Genomic DNA, 27,783 nt, shown 5'->3' with positions numbered 1-27,783 from the left:
AAATTATTTTTAAATAGCTTATAGTAATATTGAAAATATATTTTTTAAGACACTTAATTTGTGCAATATAGTTTGATCATTTAATCACATATTTATATTAATTTAATATATAAGATAAAATCATTTTAAATTTTGTAAATTTCTTACTACATACTCCAATAATGTACATAAGAGTAAGAGTGTTAAAGAAGATAATGAAATATTTTAAAATATAAAATTATATTATGATAACAAATACTATCACATGACTCAAGAATATTGATTAGATAAATATATATTTTAAAAAAATATTTAAGAGATTACTGTAAAAATATATTTTAAAATACCTCATTAAATTTTTTTTTAACTCATCTTATTTCATTCTAAGTGCTTCAAGAAGTTTATAATACAAAATGATTTTATCTTTTATATATATATATATATAATTCTAAGTGATTCAAGATCTATGCTTAATAAATTTTATAATTCTATAGAAAATTAAAACATGTTGTCAAAAAGTGATATTATTTATACACTAAGGTAAAGACGATATTATAGCAAATCATACTAATTTCCAATAAATTTTTTATTCTTTTTTCTTTGAGAAAATGGGTATATTGAAGAGAATGTATGGTACTCTCCTTATGAAACACACCAAATATTTATTCAACTATAGAAGACATTCAAATATTATGAGAACATACATAACAAGTGTGACTCAAATTTTAAGACTAGGTGACATAATGAACATGTTGATTGTTATGTTGTAAATTGTATGTTTCTATTCATCAAATTTTCTTTTGTCTGTATCCTATTTTTTAACAATTTCCAACAAAATAAGACAATTTTTTGCACTAAAGTTTACATTGGTTTGTGTTGTTGGAAACTATTAAAGAGTAAGATACAAATAGAGACAAATTTGAAGATAAACATATAACTTACAATATGTGTTTCTTTTGTCACCTAGTCTTAAAATGAGAGTTACATTTGTTCTCCAAATATACTGTAATATACGGAAAGAATAGGATAAAATAATTATATATATTGTATATTCCTTAGTACGGATCACCTTAGTAGTTTGATGGTTTGAATTACTTCTTACCAATTCAAACACTCGGGTTCAATTCGTATCAAATCAAGGATAAATTACCAAAAGGAAAAGGAGGTATTTAAAAATACCTTTTTTATTTAGTGTTTTAAAATTTTAAGTTTTTAATATTATATATAATTAAGAGTAACAAAATAAACCTTTTTATTTAGTGTTCTTAAAATTTTAAGTTTTTAATATTATATATAATTAAGAGTAAGAAAATAATTTATCTAGTGTACTTTTTATTACAGATCACCTGAATAGTTTAATGGTTTGGATTACTCCTTATCAATTTAAGAACTTACAATCGAGATCTCTATAAGTGAGTTCATAAAAATTAAAAAAATATACTTTTAAATACTTTATAGTAATATAAAAAAATATTTTTTTAAGATACACTTAACCTGTGCAGTATAGTTTAGTCATTTAATAATATAATTCTATTAATTTGATATATAAGATAAGGTCATTTTAAGTATTATAAACTCCTAACAACAAATTTCAAAAATGTAATAAGAGGAAGAGATTTAAGAAGACAAAGAACTATTTTAAAATATCAAATTATATTTTGATATATATTATCACATTACTCAAATATATTGATTAGCTAAATAAATGTTTAAAAAAATATTTAAGAGATTATTGTAAAAATGTATTTTAAAATATCTCTTATATTTTTTTAACTCATCTTCTTTTCTTCAAATATTATGAGAACATATATAACAAGTGTGACTCACATTTTAAGACTAGGTGACATAATGAACACGTTGATTGTTATGTTGTAAATTGTATGTTTCTGTTCATCAAATTTTCTTGTGTCTATATCCTATTTTTTAACAATTTCCAACAAAATAAGATAATGTTTTGCACTAAAGTTTACATTGGCTTGTGTTGTTGGAAACTATTAAAAAGTAAGATACGAATAGAGAAAAATTTGAAGATAAATATAACTTACAATATGTGTTTCTTTTGTCACCAAGTCTTAAAATGAGAGTTACACTTGTTCTCCAGATATACTGTAATATATAGAAAGAATAAGATAAAATAATTATATATATTGTAAATTCCTTAGTACGGATCACCTTAGTAGTTTGATGGTTTGAATTACTTCTTACCAACTCAAATACTCGGGTTCGATTCGTATCAAATCAAGGATAAAGTACCAAGAGAAAAATGAGGTATTTAAAAATACCTTTTTTTTAGTGTTTTAAAATTTTAAACTTTTAATATTATATATAATTAAGGGTAAGAAAATAAACCTTTTTATTTAGTGTTCTTAAAATTTAAGTTTTTAATATTATATATAATTAAGAGTAAGAAAATAATTTATCTAGCGTAGACTTCTTATTACATGTCACCATGTCACCAAAGTAGTTTAATGGTTTAGATTACTCCATATCAATTTAAGAACTTAGGGTTTGATATCTCTAGTGAGTTCAAAAAATTTTAAAAAATATATTTTTAAATACTTTTTAATAATATCAAAAAAATATTTTTTGTAAGACACGCTTGTGCAGTATAGTTTAGTTATTTAATAATATAATTCTATTAACCTATGCAGTATAGTTTAATTATTTAATAATATAATTCTATTAATTTGATATATAAGATAAGGTCATTTTAAGTATTGTAAACTCCTACCTACAAATTCCAATAATGTACATAAGAGGAAGAGATTTAAGAAGACAAAGAAGTATTTGAAAATATCAAATTATATTTTGATTTATATATTAATTAAATATGTACTTTTAAAACAAATATTTACAAATTACTATAAAAAATTATATTTTGAAATATCTCATTATAATTTTTTTCAACTCATTTTCTCTCTTTCTAGATGCTTCAAGAAGTTTATAATATAAAATGATTTTATCTTAGTTTTAATTTATATATATATATATATATATATATATATATATATATATGATTAAAAACTGATACTTTCAATAATATTTAATATTTAATAAAAGGTATTTTGAAATACCTCATTATGTACATAATTTAGAACTCACTTTGTCTCTTAAGTATTTTAAATTGATAAGGATTAATCCAATCCACTAAACTACTTAGATAACTTATAATAAAAGAAGTTTACAATTTTGACTTGGAATGTAGTAATATTATTATTATTTTAACAACTTTTTACTTTAACCATGTCATTCTAATGATTTTCTTTTTCAAATTTCACTATAATACAAAGATTATATTGATAAGCTGAAACATTTTAAAGATTGAAAAACATTCTTGAAATCTGGTGAGGTTGTCTGAGAAAAAATCAATGGGTGAAGGGTATTCAATATGAACACAAGAAAACCATAGTTTACTCTGAATATAAAGAAAATAAAGGTGAAAAACCATTCTAAGGAAGGAAGAAAGAAAATTGATATACCATAAGCATCCAAGCCAAGAAAGATCAACCATTTTTACTTTCAAAATGAGATGCTTTGTAAGTGTAGAAGGGTAATGATGATGCCTAATTATCAATAATAACCAACTTAAGATCTTTAACAAATGTATACTTTCAAATACTAAATCCTCTCAAAGGAAACAAGTACATGAGTTAACTACAAAAATAGATGAACCTTCAAAACACCATTCGTAAGAAAGGGGCAAAAGCACAAAACATCTAGGTTGCCCTTGGTGTAGCCCATTCAACTCTAAGAATGAGATTGTCGTAACCATACCCATTGAGTTTGCTGATAGCTGTTTGAGCATCTTCCCTGTTAACAAAGTTAACAAAGCCAAAGCCCCTGCTCATGGTTGTCTTCTGATCAATGGCAACATAAACTCTGCTTACTGGACCAAAAGAACGGAACAGCTCCAGCAAATCTGGCTCTCTTGTGTCTTCAGAGAGGTTGGTTACCCTCACAGAGTTCTCATCGTTCCTGCGCCGCATATCGGAGCCGGTGCTCCTCTCAGCTCCCGCCCTCATACCCGGAGGCACGTAGGCTCCCTTGGTTGCACCACCTGTTGCCGCTGCAGCATCTAATGTTGCAGGCTTATCCACGAATCCCTCAGATGGCGGGGCCAGATCCTTGTATGGACACCTTGAGGTCCAGTGATCACCCTTCTTCCCACAAGTCCTACACACCATGAGAACAGCACCTTTCTGGAATTGAGCCAAGGGGTCCCCAGCAGTCTTGGGCTCCTCCGTTTTGGAGCCTGTTAACAATCACAGAAACACAGTAATTAAATACTGATGATCGATCAATCCTATTATCCACCTCTGTAACAATCCTATATTTACATAGAAGATATCTAGCTACCTACACTAAACACACTGAGCTCAAGTTCATGTCTTAACTCTCATGCACAGCCAGAGGTTTTTGAAAACCCAGTAATTTAGAGCCCCTCTAATTATTTTCTCACATTTTGTTTTGGTTTCAAAACTATTTCCCTAAATTTTTTAGCAGTTTTCAGCAATCAATTCCTCATCCAAAATCTACTGGGTTTTGACTTTGAAAATTGTTCAAGACATCCGTATTCTAAAATAAAAAAACACAATCAACAGAGAGAGATTTTCTTTTCTGGTTTAGTTTTCATGATGTTCAACCTCTCTGAAATAAAGTGTGCAAATGTCAGAATAACAAAATCAAATTGAAAGTTCAAACAAATGCTACAAAATAGTGCCACATCATGATGTGCTTCAATTCTGAAGGTCATCCAAATATAATTGCAGTTTATGCATTTTATCGAATAGCTTGTTACCACAGACATTATCATTCAGCACAGACATAACCACAGTGCAATTAAGAAAGAAAAAACAGAGAAATTGTAAAGAAAAAACGGTAACAAAAGGTAGATTCCGCAGAGAGGTGTTACCAAGAGGCTTGGGGCGTTCGAGGAGGATCTCTTCGGTGGAGACCATGGTGAGGCGGCTGCCGACGTCTTCGTGGACGGCGTCGCCGAACTTGGGCCAGGAGCGACGCTCGACGGCGCGTTTGCTGAGACGCGCGTTGGCGAGCTTGCGGGTGCGCGACGTGGTGGTGATCTTGACCTTGTTGCCGTCGTCGTCGAACTTGTACTCGATGACCCTCTTTATGCCGTTGTCGTCGGGCCCTACGACCTGTCGCGGCGGGAGGAGGAAATCCAGATCCTCGCCGTCGTCCTCCTCCAGCTCGCCCCACCGCAGCTTCGCCGGTTCCCCGTGATGCACCATTGCTGCCATCTCAAAACCTTCCTTCTTCTCTCTTCTCTCTTAGATTATCTTCTCTAATCCCTTCCACACTCACTGCAAGCGAAGTTCTGGTTTTGTAATTGTAAAATCAAAACCAGTTTTTTTTTTTTATTACGCTCTTCTCTTCTACACTCATTGGGTCTTGGGCTCTCAAACAAAGCCCATATTGCCAATTAATTAAGCCCAAAAGCTTTCATCACGAAATTTGTATAATGGTAGCTTCTTCCTGCACCCTTACGTTTTTCTTCCTGCACCACCATAATTTTTAAAAATCCAAAACTGACCTTGATCTTTTATTTGAAAAAGAGCATAGTGGTGAGGTTGGTTTGACACTGTTTTTCTTCTTCATTCATCTGAGGCGTTGGTGGATGGTCATTTTAGTTGTGTAGAGCAAAGTGAAGGAGTGGATTGGGTTGCTGAATGTTGTTTGGCTTAATAATTAAGTTTTTGTTTAAGAGCATAGGTGATTATGGAGTAATTGTGGTTACCAGAAATTGAGATTTGGGAGTGTGCTATGGATACGGTGATTGACCATAGTGATATCATCTTAACGAGAGAATGGACTATTGATGTTATATGTGAGAATGAAAAAGTGGTTCAAAAAATGAACTTTTTTTCCCTTGGTCATCGATTAGGGTTTGATCCAGTATGTCGAATAGTCTCACATTACTTAGGAGTCAAAATTACCTTAAACACTTTAAATTATGTGGCAGAGTTTCGAGCTTCAAAACAGACATGCAAGGATTGATTCTAATGATATCACTTCATGTGATTGTATTGGGTGGACATGATGTTATAAATTATAGAATTTTTTTTAATTATTTTTCAGTAATAACTTTTAAATGTGAGAAGTATTTAGTTTTGTAAATATACATTAATTGGTGTGGTGGGAGAGAAAAAGGTAGCATTATATGAGAGCACATAGATAGACGAACTCTTGCTGATAGGTTTTTAAGTGCGGTGCCACTTAAGTGATTTCAAACTGATTTAATGCACTAGGACTTTGTACAGTGTTCAAGTTCTAAACTAGGACTTTGTTTCCACTCTTTTCTCATCTACCTCTCCTCCTTTTTCTTTCTTCTAGTTTTTCCTTTATAAAATTTCAGTGTTCGAAATGATTCATTAATTCTAACATCTATATAAGTTGACTTTTATCTCAACATTTGAGATTGTTAATAATAATATATATTTTTTTGGTTGGTCTCTAGAAAATTTGTGAAATTTCGCCCTACTTTCTGCAATTTTTTTCCGGGCCTGTATTGCGCTGAAAAAATTCACACAAGTACTTTCGTATGTTGTTTGCACCCAGGAAAAGAGGCACGTCCATAAACAAATCGCAGAAAGAAGATACGGGGAAGAAAAGCCAGGACGTTTTGTTTTCGGAAAACCGGTTTTGTTCACTCTCGGTCTGGGACTTACTGCGCCTTACTCCTTGGGTATTTTGGTCTGAAATTTTTACCAGACATTCGACATTGTGTCTATTGAGTTTTGGCTGAGATTTGAGCACCAGACTCATCCCACAAGATTCGAAATAAATTTTTTACTCATCACTGCCCGGGCTGAAAGGAAGGTTCGTTTGTGTGTGAAACTGTTTGGTTTTTTTCCTGGGTGAATACTCATCCGTTTGACCTGAAATCTGTCGCGTTTTGTCCAAAATTTAGTGGAGATTCTTACGCGGAATTTCAGGGAAAAACCATTTCGGGAGAATTTTTCAGAAATTTTGTGCAAACCAAGGCTATGCTCTGACAAAACTTGTGAAATTTCGCCCTACTTTCTGCAATTTTTTTCCGGGCCCGTATTGCGCTGAAAAAATTCACACAAGTACTTTCGTATGTTGTTTGCACCCAGGTAAGGAGGCACGTCCATAAACAAATCGCATAAAGAAGATACGGGGAAGAAAAGCCAGGACGTTTTGTTTTCGGAAAACCGGTTTTGTTCAGTCTCGGTCTAGGACTTAATCCGCCTTACTCCTTGGGTATTTTGGTCTGAAATTTTTACCAGACATTCGTCATTGTGTCTATTGAGTTTTGGCTGAGATTTGAGCCCCAGACTCGTCCCACAAGATTCGCAATAAATTTTTTATTCATCACTGCCCGGGCTGAAAGGAAGGTTCGTTTGTGTGTGAAACTGTTTGGTTTTTTTCCTGGGTGAATACTCATTCGTTTGACCTGAAATCTGTCGCGTTTTGTCCCAAATTCAGTGGAGATTCTTACGCGGAATTTGAGGAAAAAACCATTTCGGGAGAATTTTTCAGAAATTTTGTGCAAACCAAGGCTATCCTCTAGCAAAACTTGTGAAATTTCGCCCTACTTTCTGCAATTTTTTATTGTGCCCGTATTGCGCTGAAACAATTCACACAAGTACTTTCGTATGTTGTTTGCACCCAGGTAAGGAGGCACGTCCATAAACAAATCGCAGAAAGAAGATAAGGAGAAGAAAAGCCAGGACGTTTTGTTTTCAGAAAACCGGTTTTGTTCACTCTCGGTCTGGGACGTACTACGCCTTACTCCTTGGGTATTTTGGTCTGAAATTTTTACCAGAAATTCGTCACTGTGTCTATTGAGTTTTGGCTGAGATTTGAGCACCAGAATCGTCCCACCAGATTCGCAATAAATTTTTTACTCATCACTGCCCGGGCTGAAAGGAAGGTTCGTTTGTGTGTGAAACTGTTTGGTTTTTATCCAAGGTGAATACTCATCCGTTTAACCTGATATCTGTCGCGTTTTGTCCCAAATTTAGTGGAGATTCTTACGCGGAATTTCAGGAAAAAACCATTTCGGGAGAATTTTTCAGAAATTTTGTGCAAACCAAGGCTATCCTCTAGCAAAACTTGTGAAATTTCGTCCTACTTTCTGCAATTTTTTTCCGGGCCCGTATTGCGCTGAAAAAAATTCACACAAGTTCTTTCGTATGTTGTTTGCACCCAGGTAAGGAGGCACGTCCATAACCAAATTGCATAAAGAAGATTCGGGGAAGAAAAGGCAGGACGTTTTGTTTCCGGAAAACCGATTTTTTTCAATCTCGGTCTGGTACTTATTGCGCCTTACTCCTTAGGTATTTTGGTCTGAAATTTTTACCAGACATTCGTCATTGTGTCTATTGAGTTTTGGATGAGATTTGAGCCCCAGACTCGTCCCACAAGATTCGCAATAAATTTTTTATTCATCATTGCCCGGGCTGAAACGAAGGTTCGTTTGTGTGTGAAACTGTTTTGTTTTTTTCCTAGGTGAATACTCATCCGTTTGACTTGAAATCTATAGCGTTTTGTCCCAAATTTAGTGGAGATTCTTACGCGAAATTTAATGAAAAACCATTTCGGGAGAATATTTCAGAAATTTTGTGCAAACCAAGGCTATCCTCTAGCAAAACTTGTGAAATTTCGCCCTACTTTCAGCAATTTTTTTCCGGGCCTGTATTGCGCTGAAAAAATTCACACAAGTACTTTCGTATGTTGTTTGCACCCAGGAAAAGAGGCACGTCCATAAACAAATCGCAGAAAGAAGATACGGGGAAGAAAAGCCAGGACGTTTTGTTTTCGGAAAAGCGGTTTTGTTCACTCTCGGACTGGGACTTACTGCGCCTTACTCCTTGGGTATTTTGGTTTGAAATTTTTACCAGACATTCGTCATTGTGACTATTGAGTTTTGGCTGAGATGTGAGCACCAGACTCATCCCACAAGATTCGAAATAAATTTTTTACTCATCACTGCCCGGGCTGAAAGGAAGGTTCGTTTGTGTGTGAAACTGTTTGGTTTTTTTCTTGGGTGAATACTCATCCGTTTGACCTGAAATCTGTCGCGTTTTGTCCAAAATTTAGTGGAGATTCTTACGTGGAATTTCAGGAAAAACCATTTCGGGAGAATTTTTCAGAAATTTTGTGCAAACCAAGGCTATGATCTGACAAAACTTGTGAAATTTCGCCCTACTTTCTGCAATTTTTTTCCGGGCCCGTATTGCGCTGAAAAAATTCACACAAGTACTTTCGTATGTTGTTTGCACCCAGGTAAGGAGGCACGTCCATAAACAAATCGCATAAAGAAGATACGGGGAAGAAAAGCCAGAACGTTTTGTTTTCGGAAAACCGGTTTTGTTCACTCTCGGTCTGGGACTTACTGCGCCTTACTCCTTGGGTATTTTGGTCTGAAATTTTTACCAGACATTCGTCATTGTGTCTATTGAGTTTTGGCTGCGATTTGAGCCCCAGACTCATCCCACAAGGTTCGCAATAAATTTTTTACTCGTCATTGCCCGGGCTGAAAGGAAGGTTCGTTTGTGTGTGAAACTGTTTGGTTTTTTTCCTGGGTGAATACTCATCCGTTTGACCTGAAATCTGTCGCGTTTTGTCCCAAATTTAGTGGAGATTCTTACGCGGAATTTCAGCAAAAAACCATTTCGGGAGAATTTTTTAGAAATTTTGTGCAAACAAAGGCTATCCTCTAGCAAAACTTGTAAAATTTCGCCCTACTTTCTGCAATTTTTTTCCGGGCCCGTAATGCGCTGGAAAAATTCACAAAAGTACTCTCGTATGTTGTTTGCACCCAGGTAATGAGGCGCGCCCATAAACAAATCGCAGAAAGAAGATACGGGGAAGAAAAGCCAGGACGTTTTGTTTTCGGAAAACCGGTTTTGCTCACTCTCGGTCTGGGACTTACTGCGCCTTACTCCTTGGGTATTTTAGTCTGAAATTTTTACCAGACATTCGTCATTGTGTCTATTGAGTTTTGGCTGAGATTTGAGCCCCAGACTCGTCCCACAAGATTCGCAATAAATTTTTTACTCATCACTGCCCGGGCTGAAAGGAAGGTTCGTTTGTGTGTGAAACTGTTTGGTTTTTTTCCTGGGTGAATACTCATCCGTTTGACCTGAAATCTGTCGCGTTTTGTCTCAAATTCAGTGGAGATTCTTACGCGAAATTTCAGGAAAAAACCATTTCGGGAGAATTTTTCAGAAATTTTGTGCAAACCAAGGCTATCCTCAAAACTTGTGAAATTTCGCCCTACTTTCTACAATTTTTTTCCGGGCCCGTATTGCGCTGAAAAAATTCACACAAGTACTCTCGTATGTTCTTTGCATCCAGGTAAGCAGGCACGTCCATAAGCAAATCGCAGAAGGAAGATACGGGGAAGAAAAGCCAGGACGTTTTGTTTTCGGAAAACCGGTTTTGTTCACTCTCGGTCTGGGACTTACTGCGCCTTACTCCTTGGGTATTTTGGTCTGAAATATTTACCAGACATTCGTCATTGTGTCTATTGAGTTTTGGCTGAGATTTGAGCCCCAGACTCGTCCCACAAGATTCGCAATAAATTTTTTACAAATCACTGCCCGGGCTGAAAGAAAGGTTCGTTTGTGTGTGAAACTGTTTGGTTTTTTTCCTGGGTAAATACTCATCCGTTTGACCTGAAATCTGTCGCGTTTTGTCCCAAATTCAGTGGAGATTCTTACGCGGAATTTCAGCAAAAAACCATTTCGGGAGAATTTTTCAGAAATTTTGTGGAAACCAAGACTATCCTCTACCAAAACTTGTGAAATTTCGCCCTACTTTCTGCAATTCTTTTCCGGGCCCGTATTGCGCTGAAAAAATTCGCACAAGTACTCTCGTATGTTGTTTGCATCCAGGTAAGGAGGCACCCCCATAAACAAATCGCAGAAAGAAGATACGTGGTAGAAAAGCCAGGACGTTTGGTTTTCGGAAAACCGGTTTTGTTCACTCTCGGTCTGGGACCTACTGCGCCTTTCACCTTGGGTATTTTGGTCTGAAATTTTTACCAGACATTCGTCATTGTGTCTATTGAGTTTTGGGTGAGATTTGAGCCCCAGACTCGTCCCACAAGATTCGCAATAAATTTTTTACTCAGCACTGCCCCGGCTGAAAGGAAGGTTCGTTTGTGTGTGAAACTGTTTGGTGTTTTTCCTGGGTGACTATTCATCCGTTTGACCTGAAATCTGTCGCGTTTTGTCCCAAATTCAGTGGAGATTCTTACGCGGAATTTGAGGAAAAAACCATTTCGGGAGAATTTTTCAGAAATTTTGTACAAACCAAGGCTATCCTATAGCAAAACTTGTGAAATTTCGGCCTACGTTTTGCAATTTTTTTCCGGGCCCGTATTGTGCTGAAAGAATTCACACAAGTACTCTCGTATGTTCTTTGCACCCAGGTAAGGAGGCACGTCCATAAACAAATCGCAGAAGGAAGATACGGGGAAGAAAAGCCAGGACGTTTTGTTTTCGGAAAACCGGTTTTGTTCACTCTCGGTCTGGGACTTACTGCACCTTACTCCTTGGGTATTTTGGTTTGAAATTTTTACCAGACATTCGTCATTGTGTCTATTGAGTTTTGGCTGAGATTTGAGCCCCAGACTCGTCCCACAAGATTCGCAATAAATTTTTTACAAATCACTGCCCGGGCTGAAAGGAAGGTTCGTTTGTGTGTGAAACTGTTTGGTTTTTTTCCTGGGTGAGTACTCATCCGTTTGACCTGAAATATGTCGCGTTTTATCCCAAATTCAGTGGAGATTCTTACGCGGAATTTCAGGAAAAAACCATTTCGGGAGAATTTTTCAGAAATTTTGTGCAAACCAAGGCTATCCTCTAGAAAAACTTTAGAAATTTCGCCCTACTTTCTGCAATTTTTTTCCGGGCCCGTATTGCGCTGAAAAAATTCACACAAGTTCTCTCGTATGTTGTTTGCACCCAGGTAAGGAGGCACGTCCATAAACAAATCGCAGAAAGAAGATACGGGGAGGAAAAGCCAGGACGTTTTGTTTTCGGAAAACCGATTTTGATCACTCTCGGTCTGGGACTTACTGCGCCTTACTCCTTGGGTATTTTGGTCTGAAATTTTTACCAGACATTCGTCATTGTGTCTATTGAGTTTTGGCTGAGATTTGAGCCCCAGACTCGTCGCACAAGATTCGCAATAAATTTTTTACTCATCACTGCCCGGGCTGAAAGGAAGGTTCGTTTGTGTGTGAAACTGTTTGGTTTTTTTCCTGGGTGAATACTCATCCGTTTGACCTGAAATCTGTCGCGTTTTGTCCCAAATTCAGTGGAGATTCTTACGCGGAATTTCAGGAAAAAACCATTTCGGGAGAATTTTTTAGAAATTTTGTGCAAACCAAGGCTATCCTCTAGAAAAACTTGTGAAATTTCGCCCTACTTTCTGCAATTTTTTTCCGGGCCCGTATTGCGCTGAAAAAATTCACACAAGTACTCTCGTATGTTGTTTGCACCCAGGTAAGGAGGCACGTCCATAAACAAATCGCAGAAAGAAGATATGTGGAAGAAAAGCCACGACGATTTGTTTTCGGAAAACCGATTTTGTTCACTCTTGGTCTGGGACTTACTGCGCCTTACTCCTTGGGTATTTTGGTCTGAAAGTTTTACCAGACATTCGTCATTGTGTCTATTGAGTTTTGGCTGAGATTTGAGCCCCAGACTCGTCTCACAAGATTCGCAATAAATTTTTTACTCATCACTGCCCGAGCTGAAAGGAAGGTTCGTTTGTGTGTGAAACTGTTTGGTTTTTTTCCTGGGTGAATACTCATCCGTTTGACCTGAAATCTGTCGCGTTTTGTCCCAAATTCAGTGGAGATTCTTACGCGGAATTTCAGGAAAAAACCATTTCGGGAGAATTTTTCAGAAATTTTGTGCAAACCAAGGCTATCCTCTAGCAAAACTTGTGAAATTTCTCCCTACTTTCTGCAATTTTTTTACGGGCCCGTATTGCGCTGTGAAAATTCACACAAGTACTCTCGTATGTTGTTTGCACCCAGCTAAGGAGGCACGCCCATAAACAAATCGCAGAAAGAAGATACGGGGAAGAAAAGCCAAGACGTTTTGTTTTCGGAAAAACGGTTTTGTTCACTCTCGGTCTGGGACTTACTGCGCCTAACTCCTTGGGTATTTTGGTCTGAAATTTTTACCAGACATTCGTCATTGTGTCTATTGAGTTTTGGCTGAGATTTGAGCCCCAGACTCGGTCCACAAGATTCGCAATAAATTTTTTACTCATCACTGCCCGGGCTGAAAGGAAGGTTCGTTTGTGTGTGAAATTGTTTGGTTTTTTTCCTGGGTGAATACTCATCCGTTTGACCTGAAATCTGTCGCGTTTTGTCTGAAATTCGGTGAAGATTCTTACGCGGAATTTCAGGAAAAAACCATTTCGGGAGAATTTTTCAGAAATTTTGTGCAAACCAAGACTATCCTCTACCAAAACTTGTGAAATTTCGCCCTACTTTCTGCAATTTTTTTCCAGGCCCGTATTGCGCTGAAAAAAATTCACACAAGTACTCTCGTATGTTGTTTGCACCCAGGTAAGGAGGCACGCCCATCAACAAATCGCAGAAAGAGGATACGGGGAAGAAAAGCCAGGACGTTTTGTTTTTGGAAAACCGATTTTGTTCACTCTCGGTCTGGGACTTACTGCGCCTTACTCCTTGGGTATTTTGGTCTGAAATTTTTACCAGACATTCGTCATTGTGTCTATTGAGTTTTGGCTGAGATTTGTGCCCCAGACTCGTCCCACAAGATTCGCAATAAATTTTTTGCTCATCACTGGCCGGGCTGAAAGGAAGGTTCGTCTGTGTTGAAACTGTTTGGTTTTTTTCCTGGGTGAATACTCATCCGTTTGACCTGAAATCTGTCGGGTTTTGTCCCAGATTCAGTGTAGATTCTGGCACGGAATTTCAGGAAAAAACCATTTCGGGAGAATTTTTCAGAAATTTTGTGCAAACCAAGGCTATCCTCTAGCAAAACTTGTGAAATTTCGCCCTACTTTCTGCAATATTTTTCCGGGCCCGTATTGCGCTGAAAAAATTCACACAAGTACTCTCGTATGTTGTTTGCACCCAGGTAAGGAGGCACGCCCATCAACAAATCGCAGAAAGAGGATACGGGGAAGAAAAGCCAGGACGTTTTGTTTTTGGAAAACCGATTTTGTTCACTCTCGGTCTGGGACTTACTGCGCCTTACTCCTTGGGTATTTTGGTCTGAAATTTTTACCAGACATTCGTCATTGTGTCTATTGAGTTTTGGCTGAGATTTGTGCCCCAGACTCGTCCCACAAGATTCGCAATAAATTTTTTGCTCATCACTGGCCGGGCTGAAAGGAAGGTTCGTCTGTGTTGAAACTGTTTGGTTTTTTTCCTGGGTGAATACTCATCCGTTTGACCTGAAATCTGTCGGGTTTTGTCCCAGATTCAGTGTAGATTCTGGCACGGAATTTCAGGAAAAAACCATTTCGGGAGAATTTTCAGAAATTTTGTGCAAACCAAGGCTATCCTCTAGCAAAACTTGTGAAATTTCGCCCTACTTTCTGCAATATTTTTCCGGGCCCGTATTGCGCTGAAAAAATTCACACAAGTACTCTCGTATGTTGTTTGCACCCAGGTAAGGAGGCACGCCCATAAACAAATCGCAGAAAGAAGATACGTGGAAGAAAAGCCAGGACGTTTTGTTCTCGGAAAACCGGTTTTGTTCACTCTCGGTCTGGGACTTACTGCGCCTTACGCCTTGGCTATTTTGGTTTGAAATTTTGACCAGACGTTCGACATTGTGTCTATTGAGTTTTGGCTGAGATTTGAGCCCTAACCTCGTCCCACAAGATTCGCAATAAGTTTTTTACTCATCACTGCCCGGGCTGAAAGGAAGGTTCGTTTGTCTGTGAAACTGTTTGGTTTTTTTCCTGGGTGAATACTCATCCGTTTGACCGAAATCTGTCGCGTTTTGTCCCAAATTCAGTGGAGATTCTTGCGCGGAATTTCAGGAAAAAACCATTTCGGGAGAATTTTTCAGAAATTTTGTGCAAACCAAGGCTATCCTCAAGCAAAACTTGTGAAATTTCGCCCTACTTTCTGCAAATTTTTTCCGGGCGCGTATTGTGCAGAAAAAATTCACACAAGTACTCTCGTATGTTGTTTGCACCCAGGTAAGGAGGAACGCCCATAAACAAATCGCAGAAAGAAGATACGGGGAAGAAAAGCCAGGACGTTTTGTTTTCGGAAAACCGATTTTGCTCACTCTCGGTCTGGGACTTACTGCGCCTTACTCCTTGGGTATTTTGGTCTAAAATTTTTACCAGACATTCGTCATTGTGTCTTTTGAGTTTTGGGATAGATTTGAGCCCCAGACTCGTCCCACAAAATTCGCAATTAATTTTTTGCTCATCACTGCCCGGGCTGAAAGGAAGGTTCGTTTGTGTTGAAACTGTTTGGTTTTTTTCCTGGGTGAATACTCATCCGTTTGACCTGAAATCTGTCGCGTTTTGTCCCAAATTCGGTGGAGATTCTTACGCGGAATTTCAGGAAAAAACCATTTCGGGAGAATTTTCAGAAATTTTGTGCAAACCAAGGCTATCCTCCAGCAAAACTTGTGAAATTTCGCCCTACTTTCTGCAATTTTTTTCCGGGCCCGTATTGCGCTGAAAAAATTCACACAACTACTCTCGTATGTTGTTTGCACCCAAGTAAGGAGGCACGCCCATAAACAAATCGCAGAAAGAGGATACGGGAAAAAAAGTCAGGACGTTTTGTTTTCGGAAAACCAGTTTTGTTCACTCTCGGTCTGGGACTTACTGCGCCTTACTACTTGGGTATTTTGGTCTGAAATTTTTACCAGACATTCGTCACTGTGTCTATTGACTTTTGGCTGAGATTTGAGCCCCATACTCGTCCCACAAGATTCGCAATAAATTTTTTACTCATCACTGCCCGGGCTGAAAGGAAGGTTCGTTTGTGTGTGAAACTGTTTGGTTTTTTTCCTGGGTGAATACTCATCCGTTTGACCTGAAATATGTCGCGTTTTGTCCCAAATTCAATGGAGATTGTTGCGCGGAATTTCAGGAAAAAACCATTTCGGGAAAATTTTTCAGAAATTTTGTGCAAACCAAGGCTATCCTCTAGCAAAACTTTTGAAATTTCGCCCTACTTTCTGCAATTTTTTTCCGGGCCCGTATTGCGCTGAAAAAATTCACACAAGTACTCTCGTATGTTGTTTGCACCCAGGTAAGGACGCACGCCCATAAACGAATCGCAGAAAGAGGATACGGGGAAGAAAAGCTAGGACGTTTTGTTCTCGGAAAACCGGTTTTGTTCACTCTCGGTCTGGGACTTACTGCGCCTTACTCCTTGGGTATTTTGGTCTGAAATTTTTACCAGACATTCGTCATTGTGTCTATTGAGTTTTGGCTGAGATTTGAGCCCCAGACTCGTCCCACAAGATTCGCAATAAATTTTTTACTCATCATTGCCCGGGCTGAAAGGAAGGTTCGTTTGTGTGTGAAACTGTTTGGTTTTTTTCCTGGGTGAATACAGATCCGTTTGACCTGAAATCAGTCGCGTTTTGTCCCAAATTCAGTGGAGATTCGTGCGCGCAATTTCAGGAAAAAACCATTTCGGGAGAATTTTTTCAGAAATTTTGTGCAAACCAATGGTATCCTCAAGCAAAACTTGTGAAATTTCGCCCTACTTTCTGCAAATTTTTTCCGGGCGCATATTGCGCTGAAAAAATTCACACTTGTACTCTCGAATGTTGTTTGCACCCAGGTAAGGAGGCACGCCGATAAACAAATCGCAGAAAGAAGATACTGGGAAGAAAAGCCAGGACGTTTTGTTTTCGGAAAACCGGTTTGGCTCACTCTCGGTCTGGGACTTACTGCGCCTTACTCCTTGGGTATTTTGGTCTGAAATTCATACCAGAGATTAGTCATTGTGTCTATTGAGTTTTGGCTGAGATTTGAGCCCCAGAATCGTCCCACAAGATTCGCAATAAATTTTTTACTCATCACTGCCCGGGCTGAAAGGAAGGTTCGTTTGTGTGTGAAACTGTTTGGTTTTTTTCCTGGGTGAATACTCATCTGTTTGACCTGAAATCTGTCGCGTTTTGTCCCAAATTTGGTGGAGATTCTTACGCGGAATTTCAGGAAAAAACCATTTCGGGAGAATTTTCAGAAATTTTGTGCAAACCAAGGCTATCCTCCAGCAAAACTTGTGAAATTTCGCCCTACTTTCTGCAATTTTTTTCCGGGCCCGTATTGCGCTGAAAAAATTCACACAAGTACTCTCGTATGTTGTTTGCACCCAAGTAAGGAGGCACGCCCATAAACAAATCGCAGAAAGAGGATACGGGGAAGAAAAGTCAGGACGTTTTGTTTTCGGAAAACCAGTTTTGTTCACTCTCGGTCTGGGACTTACTGCGCCTTACTACTTGGGTATTTTGGTCTGAAATTTGTACCAGACATTCGTCATTGTGTCTATTGACTTTTGGCTGAGATTTGAGCCCCATACTCGTCCCACAAGATTCGCAATAAATTTTTTACTCATCACTGCTCGGGCTGAAAGGAAGTTTCGTTTGTGTGTGAAACTGTTTGGTTTTTTTCCTGGGTGAATACTCATCCGTTTGACCTGAAATATGTCGCGTTTTGTCCCAAATTCAATGGAGATTGTTGCGCGGAATTTCAGGAAAAAACCATTTCGGGAAAATTTTTCAGAAATTTTGTGCAAACCAAGGCTATCCTCTAGCAAAACTTTTGAAATTTCGCCCTACTTTCTGCAATTTTTTTCCGGGCCCGTATTGCGCTGAAAAAATTCACACAAGTACTCTCGTATGTTGTTTGCACCCAGGTAAGGACGCACGCCCATAAACGAATCGCAGAAAGAGGATACGGGGAAGAAAAGCTAGGACGTTTTGTTCTCGGAAAACCGGTTTTGTTCACTCTCGGTCTGGGACTTACTGCGCCTTACTCCTTGGGTATTTTGGTCTGAAATTTTTACCAGACATTCGTCATTGTGTCTATTGAGTTTTGGCTGAGATTTGAGCCCCAGAATCGTCCCACAAGATTCGCAATAAATTTTTTACTCATCATTGCCCGGGCTGAAAGGAAGGTTCGTTTGTGTGTGAAACTGTTTGGTTTTTTTCCTGGGTGAATACAGATCCGTTTGACCTGAAATCAGTCGCGTTTTGTCCCAAATTCAGTGGAGATTCGTGCGCGCAATTTCAGGAAAAAACCATTTCGGGAGAATTTTTTCAGAAATTTTGTGCAAACCAATGGTATCCTCAAGCAAAACTTGTGAAATTTCGCCCTACTTTCTGCAAATTTTTTCCGGGCGCATATTGCGCTGAAAAAATTCACACTTGTACTCTCGAATGTTGTTTGCACCCAGGTAAGGAGGCACGCCCATAAACAAATCGCAGAAAGAAGATACTGGGAAGAAAAGCCAGGACGTTTTGTTTTCGGAAAACCGGTTTGGCTCACTCTCGGTCTGGGACTTACTGCGCCTTACTCCTTGGGTATTTTGGTCTGAAATTCATACCAGAGATTAGTCATTGTGTCTATTGAGTTTTTGCTGAGATTTGAGCCCCAGAATCGTCCCACAAGATTCGCAATAAATTTTTTACTCATCACTGCCCGGACTGAAAGGAAGGTTCGTTTGTGTGTGAAACTGTTTGGTTTTTTTCCTGGGTGAATACTCATCCGTTTGACCTGAAATCTGTCGCGTTTTTTCCCAAAGTCAGTGGAGATTCTTGCGCGGAATTTCAGGAAAAAACCATTTCGGGAGAATTTTTCTGAAATTTTGTGCAAACCAAGGCTATCCTCTAGCAAAACTTGTGAAATTTCGCCCTACTTTCTGCAATTTTTTTCCGGGCCCGTATTGCGCTGAAAAAATTGACGAAAGTACTCTCGTATGTTGTTTGCACCCAGGTAAGGAGGCACGCCCATAAACAAATCGCAGAAAGAGGATACGGGGAAGAAAAGCTAGGACGTTTTGTTCTCGGAAAACCGGTTTTGTTCACTCTCGGAGTGGGACTTACTGCGCCTTACTCCTTGGCTATTTTGGTCTGAAATTTTTACCAGACACTCGACATTGTGTCTATTGAGTTTTGGCTGAGATTTGAGCCCCAGCCTCGTCCCACAAGATTCACAATAAGTTTTTTACTCATCACTGCCCGGGCTGAAAGGAAGGTTCGTTTGTGTGTGAAACTGTTTGGTTTTTTTCCCGGGTGAATACTCATCCGTTTCACCGAAATCTGTCGCGTTTTGTCCCAAATTCAGTTTAGATTCTTGCGCGGAATTTCAGGAAAAAACCATTTCGGGAGAATTTTTCAGAAATTTTGTGCAAACCAAGGCTATCCTCTAGCAAAACTTGTGAAATTTTGCCCTACTTTCTGCAATTTTTTACCGGGCCCGTATTGCGCTGAAAAAATTCACACAAGTACTCTCGTATGTTGTTTGCACCCAGGTAAGGAGGCACGCCCATAAACAAATCGCAGAAAGAGGATACGGGGAAGAAAAGCCAGGACGTTTTGTTTCGGAAAACCGGTTTTGTTCACTCTCGGTCTGGGACTTACTGTGCCTTACTCCTTGGGTATTTTGGTCTGAAAATTTTACCAGACATTCGTCATTGTGTCTATTGAGTTTTGGCTGAGATTTGAGCCCCAGCCTCGTCCCACAAGATTCGCAATAAGTTTTTTACTCATCACTGCCCGGGCTGAAAGGAAGGTTCGTTTGTGTGTGAAACTGTTTGGTTTTTTTCCTGGGTGAATACTCATGCGTTTGACCTGAAATCTGTCGCGTTTTGTCCCAAATTCAGTGGAGATTCCCGCGCGGAATTTCAGGAAAAAACCATTTCGGGAGAATTTTTCAGAAATTTTGTGCAAACCAAGGCTATCCTCTAGCAAAACTTGTGAAATTTCGCCCTACTTTCTGCAATTTTTTTCCGGGCCCGTATTGCGTTGAAAAAATTCACACAAGTACTCCCGTATGTTGTTTGCACCCAGGTAAGGAGGCACGCCCATAAACAAATCGCAGAAAGAGGATACGGGGAAGAAAAGCCAGGATGTTTTGTTCACTCTCGGTCTGGGACTTACTGCGCCTTACTCCTTGGGTATTTTGGTCTGAAATTTTTACCAGACATTCGTCATTGTGTCTATTGAGTTTTGGCTGAGATTTGAGCCCCAGACTCGTCCCACAAGATTCGCAATAAATTTTTTACTCATCACTGCCTGGGCTGAAAGGAAGGTTCGTTTGTCTGTGAAACTGTTTGGTTTTTTTCATGGGTGAATACTCATCCGTTTGACCGAAATCTGTCGCGTTTTGTCTCAAATTCAGTGGAGATTCTTGCGCGGAATTTTAGGAAAAAACAATTTCGGGAGAATTTTTCAGAAATTTTGTGCAAACCAAGGCTATCCTCTAGCAAAACTTGTGAAATTTCGCCCTACTTTCTGCAATTTTTTTCCGGGCCCGTAATGCGCTGAAAAAATTCACACAAGTACTCTCGTATGTTGTTTGCACCCAGGTAAGGAGGCACGCCCATAAACATATCGCAGAAAGAGGATATGGGGAAGAAAAGCCAGGACGTTTTGTTCACTCTCGGTCTGGGACTTACTGCGCCTTACTCCTTGGGTATTTTGGTCTGAAATTTTTACCAGACATTCGTCATTGTGTCTATTGAGTTTTGGCTGAGATTTGAGCCCCAGACTCGTCCCACATGATTCGCAATAGGTTTGTTACTCATCCCTGCCAGGGCTGAAAGGAAGGTTCGTTTGTGTGTGAAACTGTTTGGTTTTTTTCCTGGGTGAATACTCATCCGTTTGACCTGAAATCTGTCGCGTTTTGTCCCAAATTCAGTGGAGATTCTTGCGCGGAATTTCAGGGAAAAACCATTTCGGGAGAATTTTTCAGAAATTTTGTGCAAACCAAGGCTATCCTCTACCAAAACTTGTGAACTTTCGCCCTACTTTCTGCAATTTTTTTCCGGGCCCGTATTGCGCTGAAAAAATTCACACAAGTACTCTCGTATGTTGTTTGCACCCAGGTAAGGAGGCACGCCCATAAACAAATCGCAGACAGAAGATACGGGGAAGAAAAGCCAGGACGTTTTGTTCTCGGAAAACCGGTTTTGTTCACTCTCGGTCTGGGACTTACTGCGCCTTACTCCTTGGGTATTTTGGTCTGAAATTTTTACCAGACATTCGTCATTGTGTCTATTGAGTTTTGGCTGAGATTTGAGCCCCAGACTCGTCCCACATGATTCGCAATAAGTTTTTTACTCATCACTGCCCGGGCTAAAAGGAAGGTTCGGTTGTGTGTGAAACTGTTTGGTTTTTTTCCTGGGTGAATACTCATTTGTTTGACCTGAAATCTGTCGCGTTTTGTCCCAATTCAGTGGAGATTCTTGCGCGGAATTTCAGGAAAAAACCATTTCGGGAGAATTTTTCAGAAATTTTGTGCAAACCAAGGCTATCCTCTACCAAAACTTGTGAACTTTCGCCCTACTTTCTGCAATTTTTTTCCGGGCCCGTATTGCGCTGAAAAATTTCACACAAGTACTCTCGTATGTTGTTTGCACCCAGGTAAGGAGGCACGCCCATAAACAAATCGCAGAAAGATGATACGGGGAAGAAAAGCCAGGACATTTTGTTCTCGGAAAACCGGTTTTGTTCACTCTCGGTCTGGGACTTACTGCGCCTCACTCCTTGGGCATTTTGGTCTGAAATTTTTACCAGACATTCGTCATTGTGTCTATTGAGTTTTGGATGAGATTTGAGCCCCAGACTCGTCCCACAAGATTCGCAATAAATTTTTTACTCATCACTGCCCGGGCTGAAAGGAAGGTTCGTTTGTGTGTGAAACTGTTTGGTTTTTTTCTTGGGTGAATACTCATCCCTTTGACCTGAAATCAGTCGTGTTGTCTCCCAAATTCAGTGGAGATTCTTGCGCGGAATTTCAGTAAAAAACCATTTCGGGAGAATTTTTCAGAAATTTTGTGCAAACCAAGGCTATCCTCTAGCAAAACTTGTGAAATTTCGCCTTACTTTCTGCAATTTTTTTCCGGGCCCGAATTGCGCTGAAAAAATTCACACAAGTACTCTCGTATGTTGTTTGCACCCAGGTAAGGAGGCACGCCCATAAACAAATCGCAGAAAGATGATACGGGGAAGAAAAGCCAGGACGTTTTGTTCTCGGAAAATCGGTTTTGTTCACTCTCGGTCTGGGACCTACTGCGCCTTACTCCTTGGGTATTTTGGTCTGAAATTTTTACCAGACATTCGTCATTGTGTCTATTGAGTTTTGGCTGAGATTTGAGCCCCAGAAACGTCCCACAAGTTTCGCAATAAATTTGTTACTCATCCCTGCCAGGGCTGACAGGAAGGTTCGTTTGTGTGTGAAACTGTTTGGTTTTTTTTCTGGGTGAATACTCATCCGTTTGACCTGAAATCTGTCGCGTTTCGTCCCAAATTCAGTGGAGATTCTTGCGCGGAATTTCAGGAAAAAACCATTTCGGGAGAATTTTTCAGAAATTTTGTGCAAACCAAGGCTATCCTCTAGCAAAACTTGTGAAATTTCGCCCTACTTTCTGCAATTTTTTTCCGGGTCCGTATTGCGCTGAAAAAATTCACACAAGTACTCTCGTATGTTGTTTGCACACAAGTAAGGAGGCACGCCCATAAACAAATCGCAGAAAGATGATACGGGGAAGAAAAGCCAGGACGTTTTGTTCTCGGAAAAGCGGTTTTGTTCACTCTCGGTCTGGGACTTACTACGCCTTACTCCTTGGGTATTTTGGTCTGAAATTTTTACCAGACATTCGTCATTGTGTCTATTGAGTTTTGGCTGAGATTTGAGCCCCAGAATCGTCCCACAAGATTCGCAATAAATTTTTTACTCATCACTGCCCGGGCTGAAAGGAAGGTTCGGTTGTGTGTGAAACTGTTTGGTTTTTTTCCTGGGTGAATACTCATCCTTTTGACCTGAAATCTGTCGCTTTTTGTCCCAAATTCAGTGGAGATTCTTGCGCGGAATTTCAGGAAAAAACCATTTCGGGAGAATTTTTCAGAAATTTTTTGCAAACCAAGGCTATCCTCTAGCAAAACTTGTGAAATTTCGCCCTACTTTCTGCAATTTTTTTCCGGGCCCGTATTGCGCTGAAAAATTTCACACAAGTACTCTCGTATGTTGTTTGCACCCAGGTAAGGAGGCACGCCCATAAACAAATCGCAGAAAGATGATACGGGGAAGAAAAGCCAGGACATTTTGTTCTCGGAAAACCGGTTTTGTTCACTCTCGGTCTGGGACTTACTGCGCCTCACTCCTTTGGCATTTTGGTCTGAAATTTTTACCAGACATTCGTCATTGTGTCTATTGAGTTTTGGCTGAGATTTGAGCCCCAGACTCGTCCCACAAGATTCGCAATAAATTTTTTACTCATCACTGCCCGGGCTGAAAGGAAGGTTCGTTTGTGTGTGAAACTGTTTGGTTTTTTTCCTGGGTGAATACTCATCCCTTTGACCTGAAATCAGTCGTGTTTTCTCCCAAATTCAGTGGAGATTCTTGCGCGGAATTTCAGTAAAAAACCATTTCGGGAGAATTTTTCAGAAATTTTGTGCAAACCAAGGCTATCCTCTAGCAAAACTTGTGAAATTTCGCCTTACTTTCTGCAATTTTTTTCCGGGCCCGAATTGCGCTGAAAAATTCACACAAGTACTCTCGTATGTTGTTTGCACCCAGGTAAGGAGGCACGCCCATAAACAAATCGCAGAAAGATGATACGGGGAAGAAAAGCCAGGACGTTTTGTTCTCGGAAAATCGGTTTTGTTCACTCTCGGTCTGGGACCTACTGCGCCTTACTCCTTGGGTATTTTGGTCTGAAATTTTTACCAGACATTCGTCATTGTGTCTATTGAGTTTTGGCTGAGATTTGAGCCCCAGAAACGTCCCACAAGTTTCGCAATAAATTTGTTACTCATCCCTGCCAGGGCTGACAGGAAGGTTCGTTTGTGTGTGAAACTGTTTGGTTTTTTTTCTGGGTGAATACTCATCCGTTTGACCTGAAATCTGTCGCGTTTCGTCCCAAATTCAGTGGAGATTCTTGCGCGGAATTTCAGGAAAAAACCATTTCGGGAGAATTTTTCAGAAATTTTGTGCAAACCAAGGCTATCCTCTAGCAAAACTTGTGAAATTTCGCCCTACTTTCTGCAATTTTTTTCCGGGTCCGTATTGCGCTGAAAAAATTCACACAAGTACTCTCGTATGTTGTTTGCACACAAGTAAGGAGGCACGCCCATAAACAAATCGCAGAAAGATGATACGGGGAAGAAAAGCCAGGACGTTTTGTTCTCGGAAAAGCGGTTTTGTTCACTCTCGGTCTGGGACTTACTACGCCTTACTCCTTGGGTATTTTGGTCTGAAATTTTTACCAGACATTCGTCATTGTGTCTATTGAGTTTTGGCTGAGATTTGAGCCCCAGAATCGTCCCACAAGATTCGCAATAAATTTTTTACTCATCACTGCCCGGGCTGAAAGGAAGGTTCGGTTGTGTGTGAAACTGTTTGGTTTTTTTCCTGGGTGAATACTCATCCTTTTGACCTGAAATCTGTCGCTTTTTGTCCCAAATTCAGTGGAGATTCTTGCGCGGAATTTCAGGAAAAAACCATTTCGGGAGAATTTTTCAGAAATTTTTTGCAAACCAAGGCTATCCTCTAGCAAAACTTGTGAAATTTCGCCCTACTTTCTGCAATTTTTTTCCGGGCCCGTATTGCGCTGAAAAATTTCACACAAGTACTCTCGTATGTTGTTTGCACCCAGGTAAGGAGGCACGCCCATAAACAAATCGCAGAAAGATGATACGGGGAAGAAAAGCCAGGACATTTTGTTCTCGGAAAACCGGTTTTGTTCACTCTCGGTCTGGGACTTACTGCGCCTCACTCCTTTGGCATTTTGGTCTGAAATTTTTACCAGACATTCGTCATTGTGTCTATTGAGTTTTGGCTGAGATTTGAGCCCCAGACTCGTCCCACAAGATTCGCAATAAATTTTTTACTCATCACTGCCCGGGCTGAAAGGAAGGTTCGTTTGTGTGTGAAACTGTTTGGTTTTTTTCCTGGGTGAATACTCATCCCTTTGACCTGAAATCAGTCGTGTTTTCTCCCAAATTCAGTGGAGATTCTTGCGCGGAATTTCAGTAAAAAACCATTTCGGGAGAATTTTTCAGAAATTTTGTGCAAACCAAGGCTATCCTCTAGCAAAACTTGTGAAATTTCGCCTTACTTTCTGCAATTTTTTTCCGGGCCCGAATTGCGCTGAAAAATTCACACAAGTACTCTCGTATGTTGTTTGCACCCAGGTAAGGAGGCACGCCCATAAACAAATCGCAGAAAGATGATACGGGGAAGAAAAGCCAGGACGTTTTGTTCTCGGAAAATCGGTTTTGTTCACTCTCGGTCTGGGACCTACTGCGCCTTACTCCTTGGGTATTTTGGTCTGAAATTTTTACCAGACATTCGTCATTGTGTCTATTGAGTTTTGGCTGAGATTTGAGCCCCAGAAACGTCCCACAAGTTTCGCAATAAATTTGTTACTCATCCCTGCCAGGGCTGACAGGAAGGTTCGTTTGTGTGTGAAACTGTTTGGTTTTTTTTCTGGGTGAATACTCATCCGTTTGACCTGAAATCTGTCGCGTTTCGTCCCAAATTCAGTGGAGATTCTTGCGCGGAATTTCAGGAAAAAACCATTTCGGGAGAATTTTTCAGAAATTTTGTGCAAACCAAGGCTATCCTCTAGCAAAACTTGTGAAATTTCGCCCTACTTTCTGCAATTTTTTTCCGGGTCCGTATTGCGCTGAAAAAATTCACACAAGTACTCTCGTATGTTGTTTGCACACAAGTAAGGAGGCACGCCCATAAACAAATCGCAGAAAGATGATACGGGGAAGAAAAGCCAGGACGTTTTGTTCTCGGAAAAGCGGTTTTGTTCACTCTCGGTCTGGGACTTACTACGCCTTACTCCTTGGGTATTTTGGTCTGAAATTTTTACCAGACATTCGTCATTGTGTCTATTGAGTTTTGGCTGAGATTTGAGCCCCAGAATCGTCCCACAAGATTCGCAATAAATTTTTTACTCATCACTGCCCGGGCTGAAAGGAAGGTTCGGTTGTGTGTGAAACTGTTTGGTTTTTTTCCTGGGTGAATACTCATCCTTTTGACCTGAAATCTGTCGCTTTTTGTCCCAAATTCAGTGGAGATTCTTGCGTGGAATTTCAGGAAAAAACCATTTCGGGAGAATTTTTCAGAAATTTTGTGCAAACCAAGGCTATCCTCTAGCAAAACTTGTGAAGTTTCGCCCTACTTTCTGCAATTTTTTTCCGGGCCCGTATTGCGCTGAAAAAATTCACACAAGTACTCTCGTATGTTGTTTTCACCCAGGTAAGGAGGCACGCCCATAAAAAAATTGCATAAAGAAGATACGGGGAAGAAAAGCCAGGACGTTTTGTTCTCGGAAAAGCGGTTTTGTTCGCTCTCGGTCTGGGACTTACTGCGCCTTACTCCTTGGGTATTTTGGTCTGAAATTTTTACCAGACATTCGTCATTGTGTCTATTGAGTTTTGGCTGAGATTTGAGCCCTAGACTCGTCCCACAAGATTCGCAATAAATTTTTTACTCATCACTGCCCGGGCTGAAAGGAAGGTTCGTTTGTGTGTGAAACTGTTTGGTTTTTTTCCTGGCTGAATACTCATCCGTTTGACCTGAAATCTATCGCATTTTCTCCCAAATTCAGTGGAGATTCTTGCGCGGAATTTCAGGAAAAAACCATTTCGGGAGAATTTTTCAGAAATTTTGTGCAAACCAAGGCTATCCTCTAGCAAAACTTGTGAAATTTCGCCCTACTTTCTGCAATTTTTTTCCGAGCCCGTATTGCGCTGAAAAAATTCACACAAGTACTCTCTTATGTTGTTTGCACCTAGGTAAGGAGGCACTCCCATAAACAAATCACAGAAAGAAGATACGGGGAAGAAAAGCCAGGACGTTTTGTTCTCGGAAAACCGGTTTTGTTCACTCTCGGACTAGGACTTACTGCGCCTTACTCCTTGGGTATTTTGGTCTGAAATTTTTACCAGACATTCGTCATTGTGTCTATTGAGTTTTGGCTGAGATTTGAGCCCCAGACTCGTCTCACAAGATTCGCAATAAATTTTTTACTCATCACTGCCCGGGCTGAAAGGAAGGTTCGTTTGTGTGTGAAACTGTTGGGTTTTTTTTCTGGGTGAATACTCATCCTTTTGACCTGAAATCTGTCGTGTTTTCTCCCAAATTCAGTGGAGATTCTTGCGCGAAATTTCAGAAAAAAACCATTTCGGGAGAATTTTTCAGAAATTTTGTGCAAACCAAGGCTATCCTCTAGCAAAACTTGTGAAATTTCGCCCTACTTTCTGCAATTTTTTTCCGGGCCCGAATTGCGCTGAAAAATTTCACACAAGTACTCTCGTATGTTGTTTGCACCCAGGTAAGGAGGCACGCCCATAAACAAATCGCAGAAATATGATACGGGGAAGAAAAGCCAGGACGTTTTGTTCTCGGAAAATCGGTTTTGTTCACTCTCGGTTTGGGACTTACTGCGCCTTACTCCTTGGGTATTTTGGTCTGACATTTTTACCAGACATTCGTCATTGTGTCTATTGAGTTTTTGCTGAGATTTGAGCCCCAGAAACGTCCCACAAGTTTCGCAATAAATTTTTTACTCATCCCTGCCCGGGCTGAAAGGAAGGT

At 39.7% G+C, this 27,783-nt stretch overlaps 1 protein-coding gene across 1 annotated transcript; it reads right to left on the bottom strand.

Moving 5' to 3' along the window:
• Positions 1-3,512: 3,512 nt before the first annotated feature.
• Positions 3,513-5,342, bottom strand: LOC137836730 (uncharacterized). The gene is made up of 2 exons (XM_068645433.2): positions 4,892-5,342; positions 3,513-4,231 (listed from the first exon to the last, which is right to left on the bottom strand). Exons 1-2 carry the CDS (start codon positions 5,235-5,237, stop codon positions 3,696-3,698), a joined length of 882 nt encoding a protein of 293 aa, XP_068501534.2. The 5' UTR covers positions 5,238-5,342; the 3' UTR covers positions 3,513-3,695.
• Positions 5,343-27,783: the final 22,441 nt, after the last annotated feature.

This window comes from Phaseolus vulgaris, chromosome 4 (assembly GCF_051622355.1).
Source record: "Phaseolus vulgaris cultivar YP4 chromosome 4, ASM5162235v1, whole genome shotgun sequence".
In the NCBI taxonomy this organism is placed as follows: domain Eukaryota; kingdom Viridiplantae; phylum Streptophyta; class Magnoliopsida; order Fabales; family Fabaceae; genus Phaseolus; species Phaseolus vulgaris.
Note: the sequence above shows the minus strand (reverse complement) of the source record. Positions and strands in the feature narration are given on the sequence as shown.

What these genes read in the sequence shown, in the direction of transcription:
- LOC137836730 (XM_068645433.2), bottom strand. Translation starts at nt 5,237, where the DNA reads ATGGCAGCAATGGTGCATCACGGGGAACCGGCGAAGCTGCGGTGGGGC. An exon ending in CGAACGCCCCAAGCCTCTTG is followed by an intron (nt 4,232 to 4,891) that starts GTAACACCTCTC and finishes GATTGTTAACAG; the next exon opens with GCTCCAAAACGGAGGAGCCC.